Below are 27,900 nucleotides of genomic sequence, written 5' to 3'. Positions count from 1 at the left end.
TTTCATCTCTCTTCGGGTTACGGCTAGGGTTGTGAGCCACCTCGAAGGCTCAGGGAAGTAGGTGGGGATTACACTGATTTGTGAGTCAATGTCTGTGGTCCTTGGCGTTCCTCAGTCCTGGAAAGAAAGCAGATGTTGGTGGTGAGCGGTTGGGGAAAGGATTAACTCTGAGCCGCATTGCACACATCTACCCGCCAGGCAATGATTGACTTTGTGTGTCCAGATAAAGGTTTTCTCCAAGTCCCTCAGCATCATAGCAACATGAAAGCCTCTGCTGACAGACAAGTGGTGGCTGAGGATGAGGTGCACTGGCCAGGAATTAAACCCGGGTGTCCCACAGGGGGAACCCCTGGTGGCATGCTGGTTAAGAGCTACGGCTGCTAACCAAAAGGTTGGCAGTTCAAATCCACCAGGCGCTCCTTAGAAACTCTATGGGGCAGTTCTACTCTGCCCTACAGAGTCGCTGTGAGTCAGAATTGACTCGACGGCAATGGGTTTGGTTTTTGGTCCCACGTGGCAGGTATGAATTCTGCCATTGAACTACCACTACCCTCTTCAACCAGCCAACAAACCAACCATTTGCCAAAGAGTCAACCCCAACTCACGGTGACCCCATGTGTGTCAGAGTAGAAGGGAGCTCCATAGGGTTTTGTATGGCTAATTTTTCAGAAGTAGATATCCAAGCCTTTCTTCCAAGTACCTCTGGCACACTCAAACTGCATAGTTTTTGGTTGGCAGCCTGGCACATTAACCATTTGCACCACCAAAAAAACCAAACCAGTTGCCATTGAGTCATTTCCAAATTCATGGCGACCCCATGTGTTAGATGATTGCTGCTCCATAGGAATGGGTGGTTAATTGCTTTCATGAATAACTGCTCCTTTGCCATGAGACCAGAAAAACTGGATGGTTTCCAGCTACTATTACTGAATATTTTGATCAAGGATTTTATAGAAGAATTCTGAGCAAAAGAGGGAACATGCAGAACAGAATTTCAAATTCTCATAGAATCCAGATTTTCTAGAGCCATAGAGACTGGATGAACCCCTACAACTATTGCTCTGAGATATTCTTTAGACCTTAAGCCTTAAGCCAAAAATATTCCCTTAAGTCTTCTTAAAAATCAAATAATAGGTTAGCTTAACTAGTAAAGAATGTCTGCCTTCAGCATTGTGCTCTTTAAGTACTATCTATATGGGATCAAATTGACAACAGCGACTCGAAAGATTAGATCTGAACTTTATATATCAGGGAGTGAGTTTATGTTAATGGGGGAGGAACAACTCGGAAAAGGAGGGAGAGAATGGTTGCACAACTTGCAGAATATAATCAATGTCACTGAATAGTACACGTAGAAAGCGTTGAATTGGTGTTATGTTCTGCTGTGTATCTTCACAACAACAAAAATAAATTATTTGGAAAAAAAAAAAGGAACTGCTCCATAGGATGTCCATGGACAGTTTTCTCCCCTTCACTTCCCTCCCCCCGCCCCTTCAGCTGCCATCCAAGAATCCTTTCCCACACACATCTTGGAAAGCTCATTGCTGACCACAGGTTCCTATTTCAGGTTTGCCCACTAAGAAATAAAAAGCTGTTATTCTACTAAAAACTATTTCCGTTATCTGCTTCTCAAATGAAAACCCCGTGATGGCAAAATGAGTCATCTCTGACAGTCTGGTGGACCTTGTGCCAGGCAACTTTCTACAACTTTCCGGATTGTTCCAATGTATCAGGCACCGTGCTAGGCTCCCTCACGTACCTGATCTTGTTCGTTACCATCATGGACATCCTATACTAAGCAGCCTCCATAACACCAAGGAGGGGTGATGTTAAAGACATTGTAGAGCAGGTGGGTGGGGCAGGGCAGACCAATCAGGAAGGGTCTGGAGGCTGTTCCTGTGACAAGTACTAATTCTTTGGTATTGCTATGATGCTGAACAAGGAGTCCTGGTGGCTCAGCGGTTAAACGCTCGGCTGCTAACCAAAAGGTAGGCAGTTCAAACCCACCAGCGGCTCCATAGGAGAAAGATGTGGCAGTCTGCTTCCATAAAGATTATGGCTTGGAAACCCTATGGGGAAGTTCTTCTCTGCCCTATAAGGTCACTATCAGTCGGAATTGACTCGACAGCACACAACAACAGTGCTGAAGAGGTTTCAGCAGAGCTTCCGGACTAAGACAGACAAAGAAAAGCCTGGCACTCTACTTCCAAAAATCAGTCACTGAAAACCCTATGGATCACAACAGTCCAACCTGCAAGTGATCATGGGGATGGTGCAGGACTGGACAGCATTTCATTTCGCTGTGCATGGGGTCGCCATGAGTCGGGGGCCAACTTGAAGGCAGCTAACGACAACCCTTTGGTAAGCCCCTTGGTTTTGAGGCAATTTGCTACACAGCAATAGATAATGAATACAGTAACCTAAAATAGAAGCTTTGTTGAATAATGTAACTCAAATTTTGAAATAAATATTCACGAATACATATTGATATAAATAAATGATTGAATAAATAACTAAATGGGGGAGAGACAACCAATCTCCTGTGAAGAACAAACTTTGTTGTTGTTGTTGGGTGCCGTCAAGTCGATTCTCATAGTCACCCTATAGAACAGAGTAGAACCGCCCAATACGGTTTCCAAGGCTGTAATCTCTACAGGAGCAGATCACCAGGTCTTTTCTCCTGAAGAGAGTGAGTTCGAACTGCCAACCTTTCAGTTAGCAGCCGAGCACTTAGCCATTGCATTTTTTTTTTTTTTTAATGTCATCTAGTCAATTCCGACCCCATGTATTACAGTAGAACTGCTCCATAGGGTTCTTGGCTGTAATTTTTAAGGAAGCTGGTCGCCATACCTTTCTTCTGCAGTGCCCCGGGTAGGTTCGAACCACCAACATTAATAGTCAAGGTACAGCTTATCTTTATTTTGGAGTTTCTTGGTACCACCTTAAATTCTGTGCCCAATATGACTGCCTCGCTTGCCTCACTCTAGTCCCAACCCTCCCCGCTTGTAACACAGATGTCTCATAAGACACCCAGTCTTCAAAGACTGTTTGCTTCCCTCAGCAGTGGAAGAAAACTTTCATCCCTAAAAAATCTGAACATCTGCTTGGCATGTTGCCCTGGTCATATTTAAATTGGCATCTTGGTGCCCTGCAAAGAATAAATAATTGAGTTGTCTTTGTTCAGCTCCCATAAGCACTTCCCTATACACATGGGGAAAAAAATAATAAAATCTTTGATTATTAGATTGTTTTTGTATCCAAGAGTGAGTTTGAAAATGGAGTATTTGCTTAGGGGCACTAAGTTTATGTTAATGGTGGTGGAATAATTCAGGAAAGGATAGTGATAATGGCTGCACATGAAGAATGAAATCAATGCCACTGGATTGTACATTTAGAAAACGGAGGAACTGCTGAATTGGCAGGTGTGTTGTTAGGTATATTTTTAGCACAATTCAGAAGAAAAAAAAAGGCTGACATCACTCTGTGTGAAATAAGTCAGTCAAAAAAGGACAAATACTATGTGATTCTACTTATATGAAATATCTAGAATAGGCAAGAATATACAGAGCTAAGGTTATTGGAAAAGGAGTCCTGGTGGAGCAATGATTAAATACTCGGCTGCTAACCTAAAGGTTAGTAGTTCAGACCCACCCAGAGGCTCTGTAAGACAAAGCCCTGGGAGTCTGTCCCAGTAAAGACGGCAGCCTAGGGAACCCTATGGGGCAGTTCTACTCTGTCATATGGGGTCGCTAGGAATCTGAATTGACTAGAAGGCACCTAGCAATGACAACAAAGGTTATTGGTAGTTACCAGGGGTGGGTGAGGGAGAGAGAAAGGGGAACTCATTGCTTAGGAGACACTGGGCTTCTGTTAAAGGTGATGGAAAAATGTGGAAAAGGATGGCAGTAAAGGTCTCACACCATGAACAAAATCGATGCCACTGAACTGCACATGTAAAAATGGTTGAAAAGACAAATGTTTTATTGTATATATTTTACCACACCATTGAATGAGGTAGTATGGTTATTATGCCCATTTTACAGTTAAAAAATCCGAGGCTCAGGGGGGAGACAGCACATGTATAAGCCCCCACAGGAACTGTCAAGTTTCTCGCTCATGCTCTTAACAGTTATCATCATGGACACGATACTAAACAGCCCCTATAACACCAAGGAGGGGTGATGTTGACCACATTTTACAGCTGGTGGGAGGAAGGAACGACATCATATGTGCCTCTAGCATGGGTGTGATTGGCTCTTGACACCACCACCAACCACTGGGAGCCAACTCCTCACTTGGCAGTTCCCAGGTGGATTCCCAAGGGAGACACCTGATGGTTCAGCTCACCTGTTGGCACGGCACACAGGCTGACCCCAAGCCAGATGCCCACCTGTAGTCCAGTTGGCTGTGGCCAGTGGGAACGTTGCATAGCTCCACACTGCCATCTAGAGGGCAATGTGGGTATTGCCGCCAGCTTCCCTAGGTCTTGGTGCTCCATACACCTACTCCCAGAGGTTATTTGGGGAGAGGCTGCCTCCCGACAGAGGACCCATCCGACATGTCCAAGCCCACCAGGCGGACACTTTCAGCCCAGAGCCTCCGGGCTACCTCCTCATCCTCAGCCTCAGGGGCTGGGGCCTTCTCTTTGAGTCCGCTGAAGTACTTTCCAGAAACACCCTCCAATTCCTCCGCCACGGCCAGGTATGTGCTTGGCTGGGCTGCCAGCTGGGGGCTCTTGACCAGCAGCCAGAAGACGGGCCCTGCAATCAGTCAGAGAGCATTCACTGCACACACATTCACAGAAGAGAATACAGGAAGCCCTGCTCCACCCTCAGGGGATCTGCTGAGTCTGGAAGTCACCCTGGAGACCCACAGAACCCAAGGAGCAATCCCACCTCCAGGCCTTTGGCCCTGTGGCTCCCTCCACCTCTCCAAAAGTAGTTTCTGCTGTTGTTAGTTGCCATCTAGGCAACTCCAACTCATGGCAACCCTATGTGTTACAGAGCAGAACTGCTTCAAAGGGTTTTCAAGGCTGTGACCTTTCATAAGCAGATTGCTAGGCCTTTTTTTCCAAGGTAGCTCTGGATGAATTAGAACCACCAACATTTCAGCTTGTAGTCAGGGACCACCACAAAGTGGCCTCCTCCAGGAAGCCTTCCCTGCTTTTCCCAGGCAAATAGAAGCTAAGCTCTCTTTCCTCTCAGCCAGCCCTGATTCTTTAACCCACCTCCTTTTTCACTAAAATAATTTTTATTTACTGACTGCATCCTGAGCCAGCCTCCACTTAAGATTCCTGATACCTAGCACATACTCAGAATAAAGGCCTGGCCATCTACTTCTGAAAGATCACATTCACTGAAAACCCTGTGGAGCAAAGTTCTACTCTGACACACATGGGGTTGCAGTGAGTTGAACCTGATTCCATGGCAACTGGTTTTGACTGGTTTAACTATTTATTCAGCCTATGCTCTGGGCCAGGCATGGTGCTGGCCCTTTTAAAGGAGGTCTCATCAAATCTTCCCAAAGACTGTAAGGATGGCCTTCATTTTACAGATGGGAAAACTGAGGCTCAGAGACATGAAGCCACTTAACCAGGTTGCACAGCTAGTTCATGGTGAAGCTGGAGTTACTCTGAGGACAGCCTGACTCGGGACCCCAGGCTCTTAGCCGCTATGCTCTATAGCTTCCCTGTCTGAGACACAGTTTTCTCGTCAATCAAATGGGGCTCTGGCCTCTGTCCTGGGGTTGTTCTGAGGCCAACATCTGTTAGCCCTAGATAAGATGTTGTGTTGTTGTATGGATCGAGTCGATTCTGACTCATAGAGACCCCAGGTAACAGAGTAGAACTGCCCCATAGGATTTTCTAGGCTGTAATCTTTATGGGAAGAGATTGCCAGGTCTTTCTCCCATGCAGCTGCTGGGTAGGTTCGAACAGCCCACCTTTCAGTAGCAGTCGAGCACTTAGGCACTATGCCACTAGGGCTGCTTTGCTATCTCATAGCCATCTCTTTTTCCTGCATCAGCCCTGAAGTCCCTCTAACTCACAACCAAAACCAACCAACCAAACAAACCCATTGCTGTCAAGTAGATTCCACAACATGTCCAAATAAACATAGAAAAATGACTCATTCTCAGCACCATGGGAGGCACAGAAGATGGTGCAGAAGCAAAGCCCCTGGAAGGGGGGCAGAGAGTCAAAGGTTCCTGGGCCCTAGGCTGGGAGGGCAGGGGCAGGGGGCTCGGCTGAGGGACCCCAGGGAGGGAGGGAACTCACCAAGTGTGAAGTTGGAGAAGGTGGAGGTATGCATGCCCGTGTGTCTACCCAGCTCAGTCCTGGCCACACCAGGGTGCAGCGCATTGGCGGTCACACCCGACCCTGGGCAGAGAAGTACAGTGAGGAGTCCAGGCAGATGACAGATCCACTCCTTAGCTGAACACCTGTGCCTTCCCTGAATGATGCTATTTTCTACACTCAAATCCAGACCTTATCTCTCACTCTGAAACCTCACCGTTGGGTGCCATTGAGTCGATTCTGATTTCTGGCAACCCCATGTGAGAGTTGAACTGCCCTGTCAGGTGTCGTAGGCTGTAATCTTTATGGGAGCAGATCACCAGAACTTTTCTCCGCAGAGACCCTGGGTGGGTTCGAACCACCAACCTTTGGGTTACCAGCCGATTGCTTAACCATTGTACCACCGGGGCTCCTTAAGGATTGCTATTGTTGTTGAGTACCATCGAGTAAATTTTCGACTCATGGCAACTCCATGCAACAGAGCTGAACTGCCCCATGGGGTTTTCGAGGCTATAATCTTTTTTTTTTAAATTGTACATTACATGAAGGTGTACAGAGTAAACTATCTTCTTATTAAACAATTAATACAGATATTATTTTGTGACACTGGTTGCCAACCCCACAACATGTCAACACTCTCCCTTCTCAACCTTGGGTTCCCTATTAGCAGCTTTCCTGTCCCCTCCTGCTGTCTCATCCTTGCCCCAGGCTGGTGTGACCATTTAGTCTCGTTTTATTTTATGGGCCTGTCTAATCTTTGACTGAAGGGTGAACCTCAGGAGCGACTTTATTACTGACTTTATTACTGGGCTAAAAGGATGTCCAGGGCCATACTCTTGGGATTTCTTCAGTCTCTGGAGGCTGTAATCTTTATGCAAGAAGGTCACCAGGTCCTTTCTCCCACAAAGCTGCTGGATGGGTTCAAACCACGAATCTTTCAGTTAGCAGCCAATCGCTTAACCACTGCACTAACCAGGGCTCCCTGAGGCAACTCCTGTGCATGGTTGCCCAAACTTGAGTGGGTGCAAACATCACCTGGAGGGCTTGTCAAACCCAGAACACTGGGCTCCTCCCCCAGAGATTCTGAATCAGGGTGCTGGCTGGGGTCTATGATGTGGCAGTTAGAACAAGCTCCAGGTGATACTGGCATTGCTGGTCCATGGAACCTGTTATGAATAAAATTGTGTTTCCCCAAAATATGCATTGGAATCCCAACCTCTACACCTGTGGATGTAATCCCATTTGGGAATAGGATTTTCTTTGTTACTTTAATGAGGCCATATCAGTATATGGTGGGTCATAAACCTAACCACTTCTGAGATACAAAAAGAGCAGACTAGGCACAGAAGCAAAAAAGCACAAATGGGGGAAAGACAGATGCCACATGGAGATCACCTGGGACCGAGAAACTCCAGGGTCACAGAGGTGACAGAAGGATCTCCCATGGAAGCAGACAGAAAGGATGCGTTCCCCTAGTGCCAGCACCCTGAATTCAGACTTCTAGCCTCCAGAACTGTGAGAAAATAAATTTCTGTTCGTTAAAGCCACCCACTTGTGGTATTTCTGTTACAGAAGCACTAGGACACTAAGACAGACCACCTTTGAGAAACAAGGGCGTGGAGCAGGTTTCTAAACGTCAGAGCTATGGACATCTTAGGCCAGCTCATTCTTTGCTGTGGGGGGCTAGATTGTACCCTGTGGTAGGTTTCGCAGCATGCCACCCCCAACTGTGATGACCAAAAATATTTGCAGACACTTCCCAATATCTCCTGGGGGGGGGGCACAATCACCCGTGGTTGAGACCCACTGGCCAAGAGCACCAAAGGTTTAGATCTTATCCAGGTTCAGCAGAGAAGAATGCTGTGATTGATGAGTGATGTCTGCTTCAGACCCTAGAATGAGGCATGGTTGTATCTGTGCCATATATGTAGCTACTTTATCTTGAGTCAGTTCTTGACCTTCCGCTGGCTGAGGTCCCAGCAGGACTGTTCTAGACTCAGAGCTAAAGAAAGAGGGGGGCCAGTGAGACTCCTCACCAACGCACCTTGCAGCCGCCGGCTCAGTTCCTTGGTGAAGAGGACAATGGCCAGTTTACTCTGGCAGTAGGCTGCTTTGGTGTCATACTTCTTCTTCTCCCAGTTCAAATCATCAAAGTCTATGTGCCCAGCAACGTGGGCCAAGGAGGAGAGGTTGATGATCCGTGAAGGGGCTGAGGCTTTCAGCTTGTCCAACAGCAAGTTTGTTAAAAGAAAGTGACCTGGATGAAGAAAACAATTAAAAAAAACTTTTTTTGAACACTTCCCACGTGCCCAGGACTGTGTTGGCAACATTACTTTATTTCACCCTTGTTATGGATTGAATTATGTCCTCCAAAAACATTTGTTGTAATTCGCGATCCCTATAGCTCTTTATGCCAGGAATGACAAATTGAAGAGGAACGGCATCATATTCATTGTCAAAAAGAACATTTCAAAACCTATCCTAAACCCAAAAGCAAAGACAAGAAGGCAGGAAGGGGTAAGAAAACCGGATGAATGGAAACGGGGAACCCCGGGGTGGAAAGAGGGAGAGTGCTGACATATTGTTGGGATTGCAACCAATGTCCCAAAACAATTTATGCATAAACTTTTGAATGAGAAACTAATTTGCTCTGTAAACTTTCACCTAAAGCACAATAAAATGTTAAAAAAAAAAAAAAGATCTATCCAGAAGTACAACACCTTCAGTGACAGCATAATATCCATACGCCCTCAAGGAAGACCAGTTAACACCAATTATCCAAATTTATGCACCAACCACTAATGCCGAAGATGAAGATACTGAAGGTTTTTACCAACTTCTGCAGTCTGAAATTGATCAAACATGCAATCAAGGTGCATTGAAAATTACTGGTGATTGGAATTTGAAAGTAGGAAACAATGAAGGATTAGGAGTTGGAAAAAATGGCCTTGGTGATAGAGACGACGCCGGAGATCACATGATAGAATTCTGCAAGACCAATGACCTATTCATTGAAAATTCCTTTTTTCAACAACATAAACAGTGACTATACACATGGACCTCACCGGATAGAATACCCAGGAACCAAATAGACTGTATCTGTGGAAAGAGACAATAGAGAACTCAGTATCATCAGTCAGAACAAAGCCAGGGACAAACTGTGGAACAGGCCATCAATTGCTCATATGCAAGTTCAAGTTGAAGCTGAAGAAAATTAAAATAAGTCCACAAGAGCCAAAGTATGGCCCTGAGTATATCCCACCTGAATTTAGAGATCATCTCAAGAATAGATTTGACGCACTGAACACTAATGACCAAAGGCCAGACAAGCTGTGGGATGACATCAAGGACATCATACATGAAGAAAGCAAAAGGACAGGAAAGAAAGAAACATGGATGTTAGAAGAGACTCTGAAAGTTGCTCTTGAATGTACAGTAGCTAAAGTGAATGGAAGAAATGATGAAGTAAAAGAGCTGAACAAAAAATTTCAAAGGGTAGTTCGAGAAGACAAAGAATTCTAATGAAATGTGCAAAGACTTGGAGTTAGAAAACAAAAAGGGAAGAACATGCTCAGCATTTCTCAAGCTGAAAGAAGAAAAAATTCAAGCCCTGAGTTGCAGCGTTGAAGGACCTACAAGGAAAATAGTGAGCGACGCAGGATGCATCAAATGAAGATACAAGGAATACAGAGTCACTGTACCAAAAAGAATTGGTCAATGTTCAGTCATTTCAGGAGGTAGCACATAATCAAGAACTGATGGTATTAAAGGAAGAAGTCCAAGCTGCACTGAAGGCACTGACGAAAACCGAGGCTCCAGGAATTGACGGAATACCACTTGAGATGTTTCAACAAATGGATGCAGCGCTGGGGGTGCTCACTCATCTATGCCAAAAAATTTGGAAGACAGCTACCTGAGCAACTGACTGGAAGAGATCCATATTTGTGCCCATTCCAAAGAAAGGTGATCCAACACAATGCAGAAATTATCAAACAATATCATTAATAAAACACGCAAGTAAAATTTCACTGAATATCATTCAAAAACAGTTGCAGCACTACATCGACAAGGAAATTCCAGAAATTCAAGTCCGGTTCAGAAGAGGACGTGGAATGAGGGATATCACTGCTGATGTCAAATGAATCTTGGCTGAAAGCAAAGAATACCAGAAAGCTGTTTACCTGTTTTTTATTGACTATACAAAGGCATTCGACTATGGGGATGATAACAAGTTATGGATAACATTGTGAAGAATGAGAATTTCAGAACACTTAATTGTGCTCATAAAGAACCTGTACACAGACATTAGAACAGAAAAAGGGGATACTGTGTAGTTTAAAATCAGGAAAGGTGTGCATCAGGGTTGTACCCTTTCACCATACGTATTCAATCTGTATGCTGAGAAAATTATCCGAGAAGCTAGGTTATATGAAGAAGAACAAGGCATCAGAATTGGAGGAAGACTCATTAACAACCTGCATTATGTAGATGACACAACCTTGCTTGCTTAAAGCGAAGACAACTTGAAGCACTGATGAAGATCAAAGACTACAGCCTTCAGTATAGATTACACCTCAACATAAAGACAACAAAAATCCGCACAACTGGGCCAACAAGCAACATCATGATAAATGGAGAAAAGATTGAAACTGTCAAGGATTTCATTTTACTTGGATCCACAATCAACGCCCATGGAAGGAGCAGTCAAGAAATCAAACGACATATTGCATCAGGCGAATCTATGGCAAAAGACCTCTTTAAAGTGTTAAAAAGTAAAGGTGTCACCTTGAGGACTAAGGTGCACCTGACCCAAACCATGGTATTTTCAATCGCCTCATATGCATGTGAAAGCAGGACAATGAATAAGGAAGACTGAAGAAGAATTGATGCATTTGAATTATGGTGCTGGTGAAAAATATTGAATGTATCACGGATAGCCAGAAGAACAAACAAGTCTGTCTTAGAAGAGTATGGCCAGAATGCTCCTCAGAACAGAGAATGGCGAGACTGCATCTCACACACTTTGGACACCTTATCAGGAGGGACCAATCCCTGGAAAAGGACATCAGGTTTGGTTAAAGTAGAGGGTCATGAAAAAAGAGGAAGACCCTGAACGAAATGGATTGACACAGTGGCTGCAACAGTGGGCTCAAAAATAGCAACGACTTTGAGGATGGTGCAGGACCAGGCAGTGTTCCTTCTGTTGTACGTGGTGTCACTGTGAGTTGGAAAGGACTAGAGGGCGCCTAACAACAACAAGCACCTCTGGTTATGATCCCATTTGGGAATGGGTTTTGTTGTTAGTTAATGAGGCAGTATGAGTGTAGGGTGTGTCTTAATCAATTTTGTGATATAAAAGAGCAGATTACGCAAGGACGCAAGCAAGCAGAGATGGGGGAGATAGATGCCAAGCCACATGAAGATTGTCAAGGAACAGAAGCTCAAAAGAGACAAGGACCTTCCCCCTGGGCCTATAGAGACAGAAAGCCTTCGGCTAAAGCCAGTGCCCTGAATTTGGACTTCTAGTCTCCTAAACTATGAGAAAATAAATTTCTATTTGTTAAAGCCATTCATGTGTGGTATTTCTGGTATGGCAGCACTATATAACTAAGACAACCTTCCCAATAACAGGTTCTTAACTGGGGACAGTTTTGCCCTCCAGAAGACACTTGGTCATGTCCAGAGACATTTTTTGATTCTCACCACTGGAAAGGGGTTGAGGGGTGCTATTGGTATCTTGGAAACCCTGGTGGTGTAGTGGTTAAGAGCTACAGCTGCTAGCCAAAAGGTTGGCGGTTCGAATCCACCAGGTGCTCCTTGGAAACCCTATGGGGCAGTTCTACTCTGTCCTATAGGGTCGCTATGAGTCAGAATCAACTCCATGGTGATGGGTTTTATTGGTATCTTGGAGCCCTGGTGGCGCAGTGGTTAAGAGTTTGGCTGCTAACCAAAAGGTCAGCAGTTCGAATTCACTAGCTGCTCCTTGGAAATCCTATGGGGCAGGTCTACTCTGTCTATAAGGTCGCTATGAGTTGAAATCAACTTGATGTCAACCAGTTTAGTTTTTTGTTTTACTGGTATCTTAACAAGCATTTGTTACTGTTGTTAGGAGCCCTGGTGGCACAACAGTTTGGCTTAGCTGCTACAAAAATAGAGAGTGGAGAGAAGGAGTGTGCTGCCACACTGGGGGAGAGCAACTAGGAGTATACAGCAAGGTGTATATAAATTTTTGTATGAGAGACTGACTTGAATTGTAAAGTTTCACTTAAAGCATAATAAAAAATTTTTTTAAAAAGGCTTAGCTGCTAACTGCAAGGTTGGTGGTTCAAGCCCACCCAGCGGCTCTGTAGTAGAAAGACCTGGTGATCTGCTCCTGTAAAGATTTAGCCCAAAACCAAACCTATTGCCATAGAGCCAATTTTGACTTATAACGACCCTACAGGACAGAACAGAACTACCCCACACGGTTTCCAAGGCTGTAATCTTTAGGAAGCTGACTGCCACATCTTTCTCCCACGGAGCAGCTAGGGTTCGTTCAAACCAAGAAAACCCTATTGGGCCGTCCTACTCTGTCACATGGGATCACTAGGAGTCGGAATCAACTCAGTGGCACCCAACAACAACATACCTGTTAAAGCTGATAATAACAAGTATTTTATCTTTGTTTTTTATTTCTCTAATAATTTCTATTATATTTTACAAAATTATGGGTCCATGTCTGTTTGGATATTTTTTAAAAAGACAAAATCCGGTACTTCCCCCCAAATAGCTTGAGAAGCCTTGTTTTTGCCCTTTTAACTATCACCAGTATTACAAGTGTTACTGCTCAGAACAATCATTTATCTATTGATTTTGTTGATGGCATCTTTTTTCCAAAGCTTTCCATTTTTATACAGCAGAGTTTTACAACCTTGGCACTACTGACATTTGGGGCTGGACAATTCTCTGTGGTGGGGGGGCTCTCCTGTACATTGTAGGATGTTGAGTAGCATTCCTGGCCTCCATCCACTAGATGGCAGTAGCACCACCCACCCCCAAGCTGTTGGGTACCGTCGAGTTGATTTCAACTCACAGCAACCCCATGTGATGGTGTAGAACTGCCCCATAGGGTTCCCTAGGCAGTAGCATTTATGGGAGCAGATCGCCCAGGTCTTTCTCCTGCAGAGCAGTTGGGTGGGTTCAAACCACCAACCTTTCAGTTAGCAGCCAAGCACTTAACCATTGCACCACAAATGCCTCCAGACATTGCCAAATGTCCACTGGGGTGCAAATTGTCCCCAAGCTGAGAACCACTGTCATTTAGTCAAACACCATTTCAAGACATATACCTTCAGGGTAAATATTTGTTGAACGAGTGGGAGGGAGAGAGGGCAGACATTCAAACAAGATCAACCCTCACCTCATGTCTCTACTCTTTCCTTCCTGCAGGGAGGATCTGCTGTCCAACCATCTGGCCCTCTCCCCTCTAGACTGCCTGGCTCTTTCCTCCAAGTCTGCATTCACCTGATTCCCCTTTGCTTCCTCCCATCTGAGCCACAAACACACTGACCTCAATCTTCTCTTTAGTGAAATGGGACAAAAATGGAGGAAGAAGTGATCACACAGACAACTTGCCCGAAACAGGGCCTGGAACGTGGTAGGGGTATAAGGAATTGCCGGGCATATCAATTATTCAAATTTGATGTACCCTGATGCTGGAGGTTCTCCAGGAATCTCCTCTTCGTTCCGCCTCTACACTCGGCCCCTATGCTGGTCACCTGTATCCACTCCAGCCCCCAATACAGGGGGTCATGTCTCACACTCACACACACACCTTTTCACACATTTCAGAGTCACCTCCCCAAACCTTGCTTTTTTTTTTTTTAACTCTGTGTGTGTGTGTGTGTGTATGTGGTAAATGTATATATATATATATATACATAAAACATTTTGTCATTTCAACAATCTTCACGTGTACAGTTCAGTGACATTGATTGTGTTCATTATGTTGTTCAGCCATCACCCTTAGCTGTTCCCTACCTTGCTCTTAAGATAAAGACCAAGCTCACAACATGGCCTCCAAGGCCCTGTGTGGTCAGGCTCCACCGACCCCACTACCCTCATCTCCCTCCACACAGCCCCTGCTCACTCAGCTCCTGTTACACGGCCTCCTCACTGCTCCCTGAGGACACCAAGCTAGCTCCCGTCCCAGGGCCTTGTGAAAGCAAGGCCCGGGCAGGAAGACCAACTCGTCTTTCCACCTCCGTCACCTGCCACATCCTCAGGGATGCCCTCCTGGACCTCAAAGCCCAGGCCAGTGACTGATGACTAGAGACTGACCAAGAAAGGGAGAGGCCAAAGGACTCCCTGAGAGGACTGACAGACAGAGACTGAAGGACTGATGGAGACTAAAGGACTGACAGAGTGAAGGACAAGCAGACTGAAGGACTGACAGAGACTGAAGGACAGACAGAAACTGAAAGATCAACCAACAGAATGAAGGACAAACTGACAGACTGAAGGACTGACTGACGAATGGAGACATCACAGGATTTTCTGAGTGGTTGAAGAACCAACAGACTGAGACTGAAGGATGGACAGAGAAGGGGAAAAAAAGGTCAACAGTAACTGAAGGAGTAACAAAATGGCTGATGGAGCGTCCAACTGATGATTCGTCAGCAAACTAGCAAAGGCCTGACAACTCGGCAAGGGGCTCACTGAGGGGCAGACCCTGCTGCCTTAGCTAATGGGCAAGGGTGCCCTCCCAGGGCCTGTGACCCACCCACAAGGAATCCACTCAAACCCCAGGCTGGAACCACCCAGAGCACAGGCCATGCCCTCACCCAGGTAATTCACGCCAAACTGCATCTCGAAGCCATCCTCGGTGGTCTGGTGGGGGCACCGCATCACGGCCGCATTGTTGACCAGAATGTCCACTCGCTCCTCCTCTGGAAGACAGGGGTAAGGACAAACACATCAGCTCCACACCTGTGTGAGGCATCAGCACCACACCGAGGGACAAAGCCCCCTGTCTTAGTTACCAGGTGCTACCATAATAGAAATACCACAAGTGGGAGGCTTTAACAGACAGAAATTTATCATCTCACAGTTAGGAGGCTAGAAGTCCGAACTCAGGGCACCAGCTCTAGGAAAGGCTTTCTCTCTCTGTTGGGTCTGGGTCCTTGTCTCTTTTCAGCTTCTGTTCCTCAGCATGACATCTATCTTCCCCCATCTCTGCTTGCTTGCCTCCTTGTCTAATCTGCTCTCTTATATCTCAAAAGAGATTGATTCAAAACACACCCTACACTAATACTCCCTCATTAACCTAACAAAAAAAACCCATTCCCAAATGGGATATAACCACAGATATAAAAAATCAAAACCAAACCTGTTGCCATCGAGTGGATTCCAACTCATAGCAACCCTACAAGACAGAGTAGAAGTGCCCCATAGGGTTTCCAAGAGCTGGTGGATTCGAACTCCCAACTTTTTGGTTAGCAGCCTGAGCTCTTAACCACTGTGCTATCAGGGCTCCACCACAGGTATAGGGGTTAGGATTTACAAAACATACTTTTGGGGGACACAATTCAATCCACAAGACCCCCATCTGGGCCTCATAAAGCTTTTCCAGAACAGGAAAGACACTGGGTCTGCTGCAGGAGCTCTGGGGCCTCAAATTGGGGGTTATGTGTGGGAGCCAGGGCCCTGCAGATAGACAGTTCTGGGTTTGAATTCCAATTCTGCCACTTCGTTTGTACAATCAAGTGTCCCTCTCAGAGTCTCAGTTTTCTCATCCATAAAATGGGATGAGTAACAGTGCCTTCCTCCCAAAGTGGTGTTCAGGATTAGTGGAGATAGCGAATTAAGTGTCTAACAACTGATAAGCAGGAGCCTCTACAGTCGATTCTCATTACCTGCAGTTGTTATGTTTCATAACGGAGCCCTGGTGGTGCAGTGGTTAAGCACTTAGCTGCTAAGAGAAAGGTCGGTGGTTTGAACCCACCAGCTGGTCCGCAGGAGAAAGACGTGGCAGTCTGCTTCCACGAAGATTACAGTCTTGGAAACCCTATGGGGCACTTCTACTCTATCCTTAAGGGTCTGTTTGGTTTGGAATCGACTCAACGGCAATGGATTTATGTTCTATGAAGTCGACCACGAACACTGAATTAGCCAATATTGAACCACTACTCCTAGAGGAAACACAGGGTTAGCTTCCTGCAAGCTTCTGGTCAAAACATTTTGTTATATGTGTTTCTCTTTAAAGACACCTTCCCAGTTACCAGTTGCTGTCAAGTCAATTCTGACTCATGGCAACTGCACGTGTGTCAGAGTAGAACTGTGCTCCACAGGGTTTTCAGTGGCTGATTTTTCAGCAGACAGCTAGGTCTTTCTTCTGAGGTGCCTCTGAGTGAGCTCAAATCTACAACCTTTTGGTTAGCAGCCAAGTGCATTAATCATTTGCACCACACATTATTAAATATATATTGTTAATTCACTAACACAGAACTAATGGCCAACAGCACTGTAACTCATGAATGAACAAAGCTTATCTAACACATGTATTTTCTCTGTAAGGCCTATCACAGCCTCCCTTCTTGCACTTAGGAACCCTAGAGAGCACCTGAGCACTGCACTTGCAGCCATTTCAAACAGCAAAATCACCAGCAAAAAGCACAAAAATTAGAAAAATGTGGCATGAAACAGATCAGGAAAAGGACACTTGTTTACAGGATGAGAGCTGAAACAAGCAGGTAGGACATCGCCCTCTTCGACCTCAGCTGAGAACATGCACGTTGAGTGATTCAACTTTTTCGTCACTCTGTGCATGTCCACAAATGACCATGAAAGCTCCATGAGTACTGATTTTGGGATTACAAAGAAATGTTCGCACATAGGAGAATTCACAAATATGGAATCTGCAAATAGGGAGGATTTCTTTATTTATTTGTGGAGAAGGGAATGCAGCATAGCAGTTAAGAACAGAAGTTCTGCAGTCCCTGCGTCCACAAATGGCTAAGCAGTGGACTACTAAAAAAAAAAAAACCACTGCTGAAAAGTTGGCAGTTTGAACCTACCCAGACATGCTTCAGAAGAAAGCCCTGTCAATTTGCTTCCAAAAGGTCACAGCCTTGAAAACCCTATGAAGCACAGTTCTACTCTGACACACAAGGGGTCGCCATGAAGCGGACTCAGCTTGACTCGAGGACAACCGACAACAATCCAAACTTTAAAGATGTGCATGCCCTTTGCCTCAATAATTCTACTTGTAACAGCCAGTGCTAAAGATCTTGCATAAAGAACACAAGCTCTGGAGCTGGACAGACAAGGTTCAAATACCAGCTCTACCCTTGACCAGCTGTATGACCCTGGCCAAGTTGCATAGTTTCTCTGTGACTCAGTCTCCTCATTTAAAAAAAAAAGATAATAGTAGCACCTGCCTGGCAGAACTGTATTAATAATTATTCGCTTAAGTATTCTCTAAGCACCTATTATTGGGCACTGGAAATACAGGGTGAACAAGACAGAGTTCTGGCCCCCACCCACACGGACCTCACAATCTAGTGCAGCTAAGAGTCAAACACATGACCAAATACATCAGGAAATACTCTAGCGGTAAGAGCTGCAAGTCCATGGATGCAGCAGTCAAGAAATCAAACAATATTTACCACATTGGGCAACATGGCTGGGTGGCGCAAACAGCTGATAGTTCAAACCCACCCAGAGGCACCTTGGAAGAAAGGTCTGAGTACCTGCTTCCAAAAGGTCATAGCCTTGAAAACCCTACGAAGCAGTTTCACTCTGCACATGTGGGGTCACCATGAGTTGGAATTGACTCAACAACGAACAACAACATTGCCTTGGTCAAATCTGCTCCAAAAGACCTCTTTAAAGTTTTAAAAAGCAAAGATGTCACTTTGATGACAAAGATGCAGTATTTCCATCTGTTGTGTTGGAAAGGGTAGAGGAAAATAGGCTGTCTCAAAGATCAACAGATATCCTCGTGCATGTGAGAATTCATCTACACAAGGATATTCCAGCAAAAGGCTAGAAACAAGCAAGCCAAGTGTCCACTGATAGAGGACCAGTTAAGTCAATCTGCCAGATTCACACACAGGAATAAACAATACTGCCAAAAACAAGAATGAGGAAGCTCTTCAGGCACTGATATGGAATGATCTTCAAGAAAGCATGGGAACAGAAAAGTAAGGGGCAGGAACAGCACCGTATGGATAGCAGGCTACCATTTGTAGAAAAAAGCTAAGTGGGGGTAGAATGTAGATACCTGTTTGCTTTAAAAATGCACAAAACACCTCCAAAAAGATACACAAAAAGCCAGATCACAGAACACCTCTGAAGAGAGCAGATAACTGGGTAGCTGTTGTTGTTGTTGTCAGGTGCCGTCAAGTCGGTTCCAACTCATAGCGACCCTATGTAAAACAGAACAAAACACTGCCTGGTCCTACGCCACCCTCACAACTCCTATTATGCTTTAGTACATTGTTGCAGCTACTATGTTTATCCATCTCATTGACAGTCTTCCTCTTTTTCACTGACCCTCTACTTTAGTCAAGCATGATGTCCTCCTCCAACGACCGGGCCCTCCTGATAACATTTCCAAAGTATGTGAGGGGAAGTCTAGCCATCCTTGCTTCTAAGAGAGAATTCTGGTTGTCCTTCTTCCAAGACAGATTTGTTGTTCTTTTGGCAATCCACGGTATATTAAACATTCTTCTCTCACACCGTAATTCAAAGGCATCAATCCTTCCTTGGTCTTCCTTATTCACTGTCCAGTTTTCGCATGCATATGAGGCGACTGAAAACACCATGGCTTGGGTCAGGGGCAGCTGAGTCTTCAAGGTAATATCTTTGCCTTGTAACATTTTAAAGAGGCCTTTTGCAACAGATTTGCCCAACACGGTGCATCATTTGATTTTGTGACTGCTGTTTCCATGGGTGTTGATTGTGGATCCAAGTAAAATAAAGTCCCTGACAACTTCAACCTTTTCTCCATTTATCATGATGTTGGTTGTGGATAGCTAGGGGCAGGTATAGCAGGAAGACTGCTGTATACCTTTTGTACTTTCAGGATGCTTAATCACGTACTTAATTTCCTACTAGAAAAAGAAGTAAATAGTTTTGAGCACACCTGGCTGGAGGCAAGGAAGTGAGTCATCAATTTGGCAGAACTGCTGAAAATACCAGCATAATCCTTGGATTTGTTGAAAGAAACTCCCCAGCAAAGAAAGCAGCAGTTCCCTATACTCCATACTGCACCCTATGAGTCCTCCATTATAGCACATATTGTCTATATCTACCTGTCTTGTTAATGAGCCAAAGATGGCCTCTGTGTATTGGCCCCAGGTTGTTCATTTCTTCATAACAGACTGGGGCCCATCAGCCCAACAAGCCCATAGGTGCCAAATACGTATATGTACACATCCAATTGTTTAAAAAATAGCCCAGAAAAGCAGATTTTTAGCCATTTATAGCCTGCCTGCTTTGCACCTTGGAAGAAAGGCCTGGCAATCTACTGCCGAAAAATTAGCCATTGATGACCTATGGAGCACACTTCTACTCTGACACACAGGGGGCCACCATGAGTCAGAACTGACTAGATGGCAACTGGTATGGTACAGTGGGACCATCAACAGATGAATGGGTAAACAAAATGTGGTATATTATTCAATCATAAGATGAAATGAAGTTGATACATGTTCCGACAGGGATGAATCGTGAAAACATACTGTATGATTTCATTTACAGGAAATATCCTGAACAGGCAAATCAATGGAGACAGAAAGTAGATCAGTGGTTGTCAGGGGCTGGTGGGGGTGGAGAGGGAGATGAGGAGTCAGGGCTAACAGGTATGAGATTTCTTTCTGCAGTGATGAAAATGGTTTGGAACTAGACAGAGGTGGTGGTTGCATAACACTGTGAATGTAACTTGAACACTGTGAACTTTAAAATGGTTAATTTTACATTATGAAATTTCACCCCGATTAAAAAAAAAAAATTAGATGTAAAAAAAACTTTCATTCTATGTTTTAAGTTTTCTATAAGATTTATGCATTCTTTTAAAATTTTTTGTTTTGCACTAAATAGATAATAGATAAGTGGCAACTTTGGTGAAGGGTAAGACAGTACACAATACTGGGGAAGCCAGCACAACTTGTCCAAGGCAAGGTCATGGAAGCTCCATACAAAACAATATGTGTACTGCTTAATGAGAAAGTAGTTTGTTCTGTAAACCATCATCTAAACTCCCTGAGGGACGGAATCGCTGGGATGAGGGCTGTGGGGACCATGGTCTCAGGGAACAACTAGCTCAACTGGCATAACATAGTTCATAAAGAAAATGTTCTACATTCTACTTTGGTGAGTAGCATGTGGGATCTTAAAAGCCTGTGAGCGGCCATCTAGGATACAACACTGTTCTCACCCCTTCAGGAGCAAGTAATAATGAAGAAAACTAAAGATACAAGGGAAAGATTAGTCCAAAGGACTAATGGATCACATCTACCACCGTCTCCACCAGACTGAGTCTAGTACAACGAGATAGTGCCCAGCTACCACCACGGACTGCTCTGACAGGGATCACAACAGAGGGTCCCAGACAGAGCTGGAGAAAAATGTAGAACAAAATTCTAATTCAAAAAAAAAAAAAAAATACCAGACTTGCTGGCCTAACAGAAACTGGAGAAACCCTGAGAGTATGGCCCCTGGACACCCTTTCAGCTCAGTAATAAAGTCACCCCTGAGGTTTACCCTCAGCCAAAGATTAGACAGGCCCATAAGGCAAAATGAGACTAAAGGGGCACATCAACGCAGAGGCAAGGACGAGAGGGCAAGAGGGAACAAGAAAGCTGGTAATGGGGAACCCAGGGTTGAGAAGGGAGACTGTTGACATGTCGTGAGGTTGTTAACCAATGTCATAAAACAATATGTGTACTGCTTAATGAGAAAGTAGTTTGTTCTGTAAACCATCATCTAAAGTACAATTAAAAAAATAAATAATAATTTTTTTTGTTTTAAATTAAGAAAAACAAGGTAACCGGATTTGGCCCATGGCTGTAGTTGTCCGACTCCTGCTCTAGAACTTGCTTGGTTTAACTCGCTCCTCAGGCCTGGCGTTGGAAGCCAGCTGTCCAAGACCTCTGTCCTACAAAGCCAGCATTCTCCTTCCTACCTTCAATAATCTTCCTTGCAAACTCTCGGACGGACTTGAGGGAAGACAAGTCCAAGAATCGGGCGTTGACGTGGTGATTGAGGGTCTCCCCACGAATGTCCTTTGCTGCCGCCTCACACTTCTCCATGTCTCGACAGGCCAGAATGACGTTGCCTCCTGGAAGCCCAGGACAGGGAAAATTAAAAGAAAAAGAAAAAAATAAAATAAATCCTCTCCTAAGTAGCTACCCCCAGAGAAATGGAAACATTATGTCCACACAACTAACATTCAGAATAGCATTATTCACAAAAGGTGGAAACAATCCAAATGTTCATCAACAGGTGAACGGATAAACAAAATGTGATATACACATACAATGGAATATTACTCATCCATAAAAAGGGATGAAGCACTGATACATGCTACTACGTAGAGGAACCTCTAAAACATTATGCTGAGTAAAAGAAGCCAGTCACAAAAGGTCGCATACTATATGATTCCATTCCGATGAAATGTCCTGAACAGGGAAATCTAGAGAAACAGGAAGCAGATTAGTGGTTGCCTAGGGCTGGGCAACAAGAATGGAGGAGTGTGAAGTTCATTCCAGGATGATGAAAACATTCTAAAACGTGATGATGGTTGCACAACTCTGTGACTGTACTAAAAGCCACTGAGGTGCACACTTAAATGGGTAAATTGTGTGCTATGTGAATTATATCTCGATATAGAGTTGCTATGAGTAGCAATCGACTTGACGGCAATGTGTTTGGTTTGGTTTTTGGAAAGCTGTTAAAAATTAAAAAAAAAAAAAAGATTAGAAAACTGAGAACAGGAAGCAGGATTGAGCAGTAGACAGGGCTCAATAAATATTTCTTGAATGAATGAATAAATGAATGGCTACAGTGATTGGTCCAGGGTGTGGGCATATAACCAAGAGGAGCCAGTCAGAACCCTTCCCTGAAAATTTATATACATGGGCACTGGGTGGAGGGGGGAGGAGGAGGAGGTTCTCTCTTTCCACTGGAATCGTTAAGCTGGAGCAACCTATGTCTGGAACAGCCTGAAGTCAGGTCCTAACCCCTGACCTCTGACTCTGGCCGCCAACTCAAACTGAATCCAACTACAGTAGGAAAAAGTGAGGTCAACACAATAGAAAAACCAAAATAAAAAAAAAATCCAAGCATCCTATAGCTTTCTCTGGGACCCTGAACCCTCCCTACCCATTCCAAGTACACAAGCCTTTTTGGCTTAAGGTATCATTAGTTTGGTTTCTACCACTTGCAATGCAAAAAATCCAATGACTGCAACATCTCCCAAGAAATCAAACCCCCCCCTCTATGCTCCTGACCTCACACCAGAGCTTTGGGCGCCAAAAGCAGGCAACCAGTTGGTACTTTACCTCTTTTGGCCAGTTCCAAGGCTGTCTGTTTCCCGATGCCGGTGTTGGCGCCCGTCACAATGACAGTCTTCCCAAGTATGGTGGCCTTGCTAGGACAGGCCCCACCACCGACATAGTCTCTAAAGTTGAGAAATGACAGTTCTGTTTGTGTCTCTTCTATTTTATAAGGATACCACTCAGATTGGATTTGGACTAGGAAGAAAGGCCTGGGAATCTACCTCTGAAAATCAGTCAATGAAAACCCTATGAATTGAGGCTGGATGAACCCCCGAAACTATCGCCCTGAGATATTCTTTAAACCTTAAACCAAAAATATCCCCTGAAGTCTTCTTAAAAACCAAACAATAACCCCCACGAACACCTAGCTAACTCAGAACTGAAACCACTCCCGAAGTTCACCTTCCAGTCAAAGATTATACAGGCCTATAAATCAAACAATAAAACACATGAGGAACGTGCTTCTTAGTTCAGTCAAGTATAGGAGATCTAGTGGGCAACACCTGCCCAAAAGTAAAGACAAGAAGGCAGGAATGGACAGGAAACTTGCATGAAGAGACAAGCAAAACCCAGGTGTAATGGGAAAGGGAGACCGTGCTGACACACTGTGGGGATTGCAACCAATGTCACAAAACAATTTGTGTATAAATTTTTGAATGAGAAACTAATTTGTGCTGTCAACTTTCACCTAAAACACAATCAAATAAATAAATAATCAAACAATAGCTTAACTAGTAAAGAATGTCTGCCTTGAGATGAATCTGTGAAGCTATTTCATAACATGGAGAAATTTGGAAGGTATTATGCTGAGTGAAATTACTCAGTTGCAAAAGGACAAGTATTGTATAAGACCACTATTATAAGACCTCAAGAAACAGTTTAAACAGAGAAGAAAATATTCTTTGATGGTTACGAGAGTGGGGAGGGAGGGAGGGACGAAGGGACGGAGAGGCTTATTCACTAGTCAGATAGTAGATAAGAATTACTTTCAGTGAAGGGAAAGACAACACACAATACAGGCAAGGTCAGCACAAATGGACTAAACCAAAAGCAAAGAAGTTTCCTGAATAAACTGAATGCTTCGAAGGCCAGTGTAGCAGGGGCGGGGATTTGGGGACCATGGCTTCAGGGCACATCTAAGTCAATTGGCATAATAAAATCCATTAAAAAAACATTCTGCATCCCACTTTGGAGAGTGGCATCTGGGGTCTTAAACGCTAGCAAGCGGCCATCTAAGATGCATCAATTGGTCTCAAACCACCTGGAGCAAAAGCAAATGAAGAACACCAAGGACACAAGGTAATTATAAGCCCAAGAGACAGAAAGGGCCACATGAACCAGAGACTACATCAGCCTGACACCAGAACTAGATGGTGCCCAGCTACAACCGATGACTACCCTGGCAGGGAACACAACAGAGAACCCCTGAGAGAGCAGGAGAGCAGTGGGATACAGACCCCAGATTCTCATAAAAAGACCAGACTTAATGGTCTGACTGAGACTAGAAGGACCCCGGTGGTCATGACCCCCAGACCTTCTGTTAGTCCAAAACAGGAACCATTCCCGAAGCCAACTCTTCAGACAGGGATTGGACTGGTCAATGGGAGAGAAAAAGATGCTGGTGAAGAATGAGCTTCTTGGATCAAGTAGACACTTGAGACTGTGTTGGCATCTCCAATCTGGAGGGGAGATGAAAGGGTGGAGGGAGTCAGAAGCTGGCGGAATACACACGAAGAGAGTGGAGGGAAGGAGTGTGCTGTCTCATTAAAAAAGAGAAAAAAGTCTCATTAGGGGGAGAACAATTAGGAGTATACAGCAAGGTGTATATAAATTTGTGTATGAGAGACCGACTTCATTTGTAAACTTTCACTTAAAGCACAATAAAAATTAAAAAAAAAAAAAAAAAGAACATCTGCCTTGAGCACTGAGCTCTTTCAAGAACTATCCATAGGATCAAATGGACAACAGCAACTTGAAAGATCAGACAGGAACCTTAGCGGGCAGTGTTTATGTTAATGGTGGAGGAACAACTTGGACAAGGAGGCTGAGAATCGTAGCGCAACTCAAAGAATGTAATCAGCGCCACCGAATTGTACATGTAGAAACTGTTGAATTGGTGTATGTTCTGCTGTGTATGTTCTCAACAACAACAACAAAAGAATAAATGATTAAAAAAAAAACAAAACTGGATCACAGCGGTCAGATCTGCAACCATATGAAACTGATTACGTGGATGGTGCAGGACCAGGCAGTGTTTTGCTCTGTTGTGCATGGGGCCACCGTGAGTCGGTGTCAATTCCACGGCAGCTAACAACCATCAAAGCTATAAATGCATGCCTTCCCTCTGCCCCAGTGATTCCACTTCTAAACATTTATCCTAAAAGTGGTACATATGCAAGAGTAATTCATGCAATGCTGTGTCTAGTGCAGAAAGAATGCAGACAACCATGAGCCAATAAGGATGGATTCTCTAAAATGGTCTGCAAGAATATTTATGAACATGCTTGGATGGTCACTCTTAAAAAACCAGTGGCTGTCCAGTTGGTTCAGACTCATGACAGCCCCACATGTGTCAGAGCAGAACTGTGTTCCATGGGGTTTTCAATGGCTAATCTTTCAGAAGTTCACCAGGCCTTTCTTCCGAGGCACCTCTGAGTGTATTTAACAATCTTTTGATTAGTAGCCAAGCACATTAACCATTTGTGCCATCCGGTTCACTCTTTACTGCTAAGTTAAAGATGGGAAATAAACAGGATACGATGCTGAGTAGTGGGAAAAACTGTGGGTTCTCTAGTCAGACACACTTGAGTTCCAACCACAGCTTCCCACTTTCTAGCTGTGTGAACACGTGGCAGGCATTTTCTCCAGGTGTGTAATAAATAGTAGCTGTTCAGGGGCAGGGGTCTGGGGACCATGGTTTCAGGGGACATCTAAGTCAATTGGCATAATAAAATCTATTAAGAAAACATTCCACACCCCACTTTGAAGAGTGGCGTCTGGGGTCTTAAACGCTAGCAAGCAGCCATCTAAGATGCATCAATTGGTCTCAACCCACCTGGATCAAAGCAGAATGGAGAACACCAAGGACACAAGGCGATTACGAGCCCAAGAGACAGAAAGGGCCAAATGAACGAGTGACTATATCATCCTGAGACCAGAAGAACTAGATGGTGCCCGGCTACAACCAATGACTGCCCTGACAGGGAACACAACAGAGAACCCCTGATGGAGGAGAGCAGTGGGATACAGACCCCAAATTCTCATAAGACCAGACTTAATGGTCTGACTGAGACTAGAAGGACCCCAGTGGTCATGGCCCCCAGAACTTCTGTTGGCCCAGGACAGGAACTATTCCCGAAGCCACTATTCAGACATGGATTGGACTGGACAATGGGTTGGAGAGGGATGCTGGTGACGAGTGAGCTTCTTGGATCAGGTGGACACTTGAGACTATGTTGGCATCTCCTGCCTGGAAGGGAGATGAGAGGGGGTGGAGGGGGTTTGAAGCTGGCGAAATGGACACGAAAAGAGAGAGCAGAGGGAGAGAGCAGGCTGTCTCATTGAGAGAGTACTTGGGAGTGTGTAGCAAGGTGTCTATAGGTTTTTGTGTGAGAGACTGACTTGATTTGTAAATATTCACTTAAAGCACAGTAAAAATTATTTTAAAAAAAAAAAAGGTGCCATGGAGCTGATGCCAGCTCATAGTGACCCTATAGGACAGAGAAGAACTGTCCTATAGGACAGAGAAGAACTGTCCCATAGGGTCTCTTGGGCTGTAATCTTTCCCAGGAGCAGATGTCAGCTCTTTTCTCCTGATGAGCTCTGATAGCCTTTCTGTTAGCAGCTGAACACTTAACCATTGCGCAACCAGGGCTCAGCCAAATAGCAGCTACTGTTCTGTATACCGGAAGCCCTGGTGTCATAGTGGTTAAGAGCTAAGACTGCTAACCAAAAGGTCAGCAGTTCGAATCGACCAGGCGCTCCTTGGAAACCGTATGGGGCAGTTCTACTCTGTTCTATAGGGTCATTATGAGTCAGAATTGACTCAACAGCAAAGGATTTTGGTTTTTTTTTGTTTGGTATTCTGTACACTCAGGAGCCCTGGTGGCCCAGTGGTTAAAGTGCTCAACTGCTAACCAAAAGGTTGGTAGTTCAAACCAACCACCCTCTACACAGGACAGATGTGGCAGTCTGCTTTCATAAAGATTACAACCTTGGTAACCCTATCGGGCAATTTTACTCTGTCCTATAAGGTCACTATGAGTCAGAATCCACTCGAAGACAATGAGTTTTTGGTTTGGTTTTATAGGGTTGCTATGAATTGGAATCTACTAGATGGCAGTGGGTTTGGTTTTGGGATTATTCTGTATATTCAATATAATCCCAAATTGCTCAGGAAAAGAAGGAAGGGAGGGACCGAGAGAGAGATGGAAGAAAGAGGATAGAAAGAAGAAAAGGAGGGAAGGATGGAAGGAAGAAAACAGTGTATGTATATATGCTACCCAATAGGATCTCTTTGTATACCGAGTTGGACAACCTCATTTGGTATTAAATGTCTGACAACGAGACTTTGAATGGTATATACTTCCTTTGCTTCCAGGCCAGCATGTAACATAAAGTGCTGAATAAATATTTGCTGAATTAATTAAAAGTCCGGAAGAAACCAGACCAAAATATTTACAAGGGTCCAGATCCTTCCCTTTCTCTGGGTGACCTTGGGCCGGAGCCCAGCCCTCTGTAAGCCTAGGCTTGCCCCCTCACATTCTGGGGGAGCTCTGTTGATCTGGTGAACTGGAGGATCCCAGAGTCTGCGAGGAGTTGGTGATCTCTACCAGACCTTCCCTCCCTTCCCGCTGCCGACCGGACCACCATTTATGCTCCCGGGACAGTGGCATGTACTCACTTGAGCAGCACTGTGCCACCTACCGCCGTGCCCAGCACGGACAGTGGCACAAGGTATCGGTTCATGCCGGCCTGGGGCAGTGGTACCGCCGCGGAGCAGTCCGCAGACGCGCTCCGCGGTCACTCCAGGAACTAAGGCTCCTTCCCTGCGATCCACGTGGGTAA

The 27,900-nt window shown here is 44.8% G+C and overlaps 1 protein-coding gene across 4 annotated transcripts; it reads right to left on the bottom strand.

The window, feature by feature from the left end:
- RDH13 (retinol dehydrogenase 13) lies at nucleotides 1-27,900 on the bottom strand. Of its 4 annotated transcripts, none has more exons than XR_007519283.1 (8): nucleotides 27,737-27,900; nucleotides 22,837-22,955; nucleotides 21,459-21,614; nucleotides 15,115-15,219; nucleotides 8,337-8,549; nucleotides 6,275-6,376; nucleotides 4,348-4,760; nucleotides 1-117 (listed from the first exon to the last, which is right to left on the bottom strand). XR_007519283.1 is itself a non-coding variant. In XM_049900881.1 (7 exons), the coding sequence occupies exons 1-7, from the start codon at nucleotides 27,799-27,801 to the stop codon at nucleotides 4,516-4,518; spliced, it is 1,005 nt and encodes a 334-aa protein (XP_049756838.1). In that variant the 5' UTR covers nucleotides 27,802-27,900; the 3' UTR covers nucleotides 3,961-4,515. The 4 variants fall into 4 exon arrangements, 2 of the variants coding, with proteins under 2 accessions (XP_049756838.1, XP_049756839.1); XR_007519284.1 differs by having other exon boundaries at nucleotides 4,391-4,760; XM_049900881.1 differs by lacking the exon at nucleotides 1-117 and having other exon boundaries at nucleotides 3,961-4,760.

Source organism: Elephas maximus, chromosome 11 (genome assembly GCF_024166365.1).
Source record: "Elephas maximus indicus isolate mEleMax1 chromosome 11, mEleMax1 primary haplotype, whole genome shotgun sequence".
Classification (NCBI taxonomy): domain Eukaryota; kingdom Metazoa; phylum Chordata; class Mammalia; order Proboscidea; family Elephantidae; genus Elephas; species Elephas maximus.
This window is presented reverse-complemented; position numbering and strand designations above follow the sequence as displayed.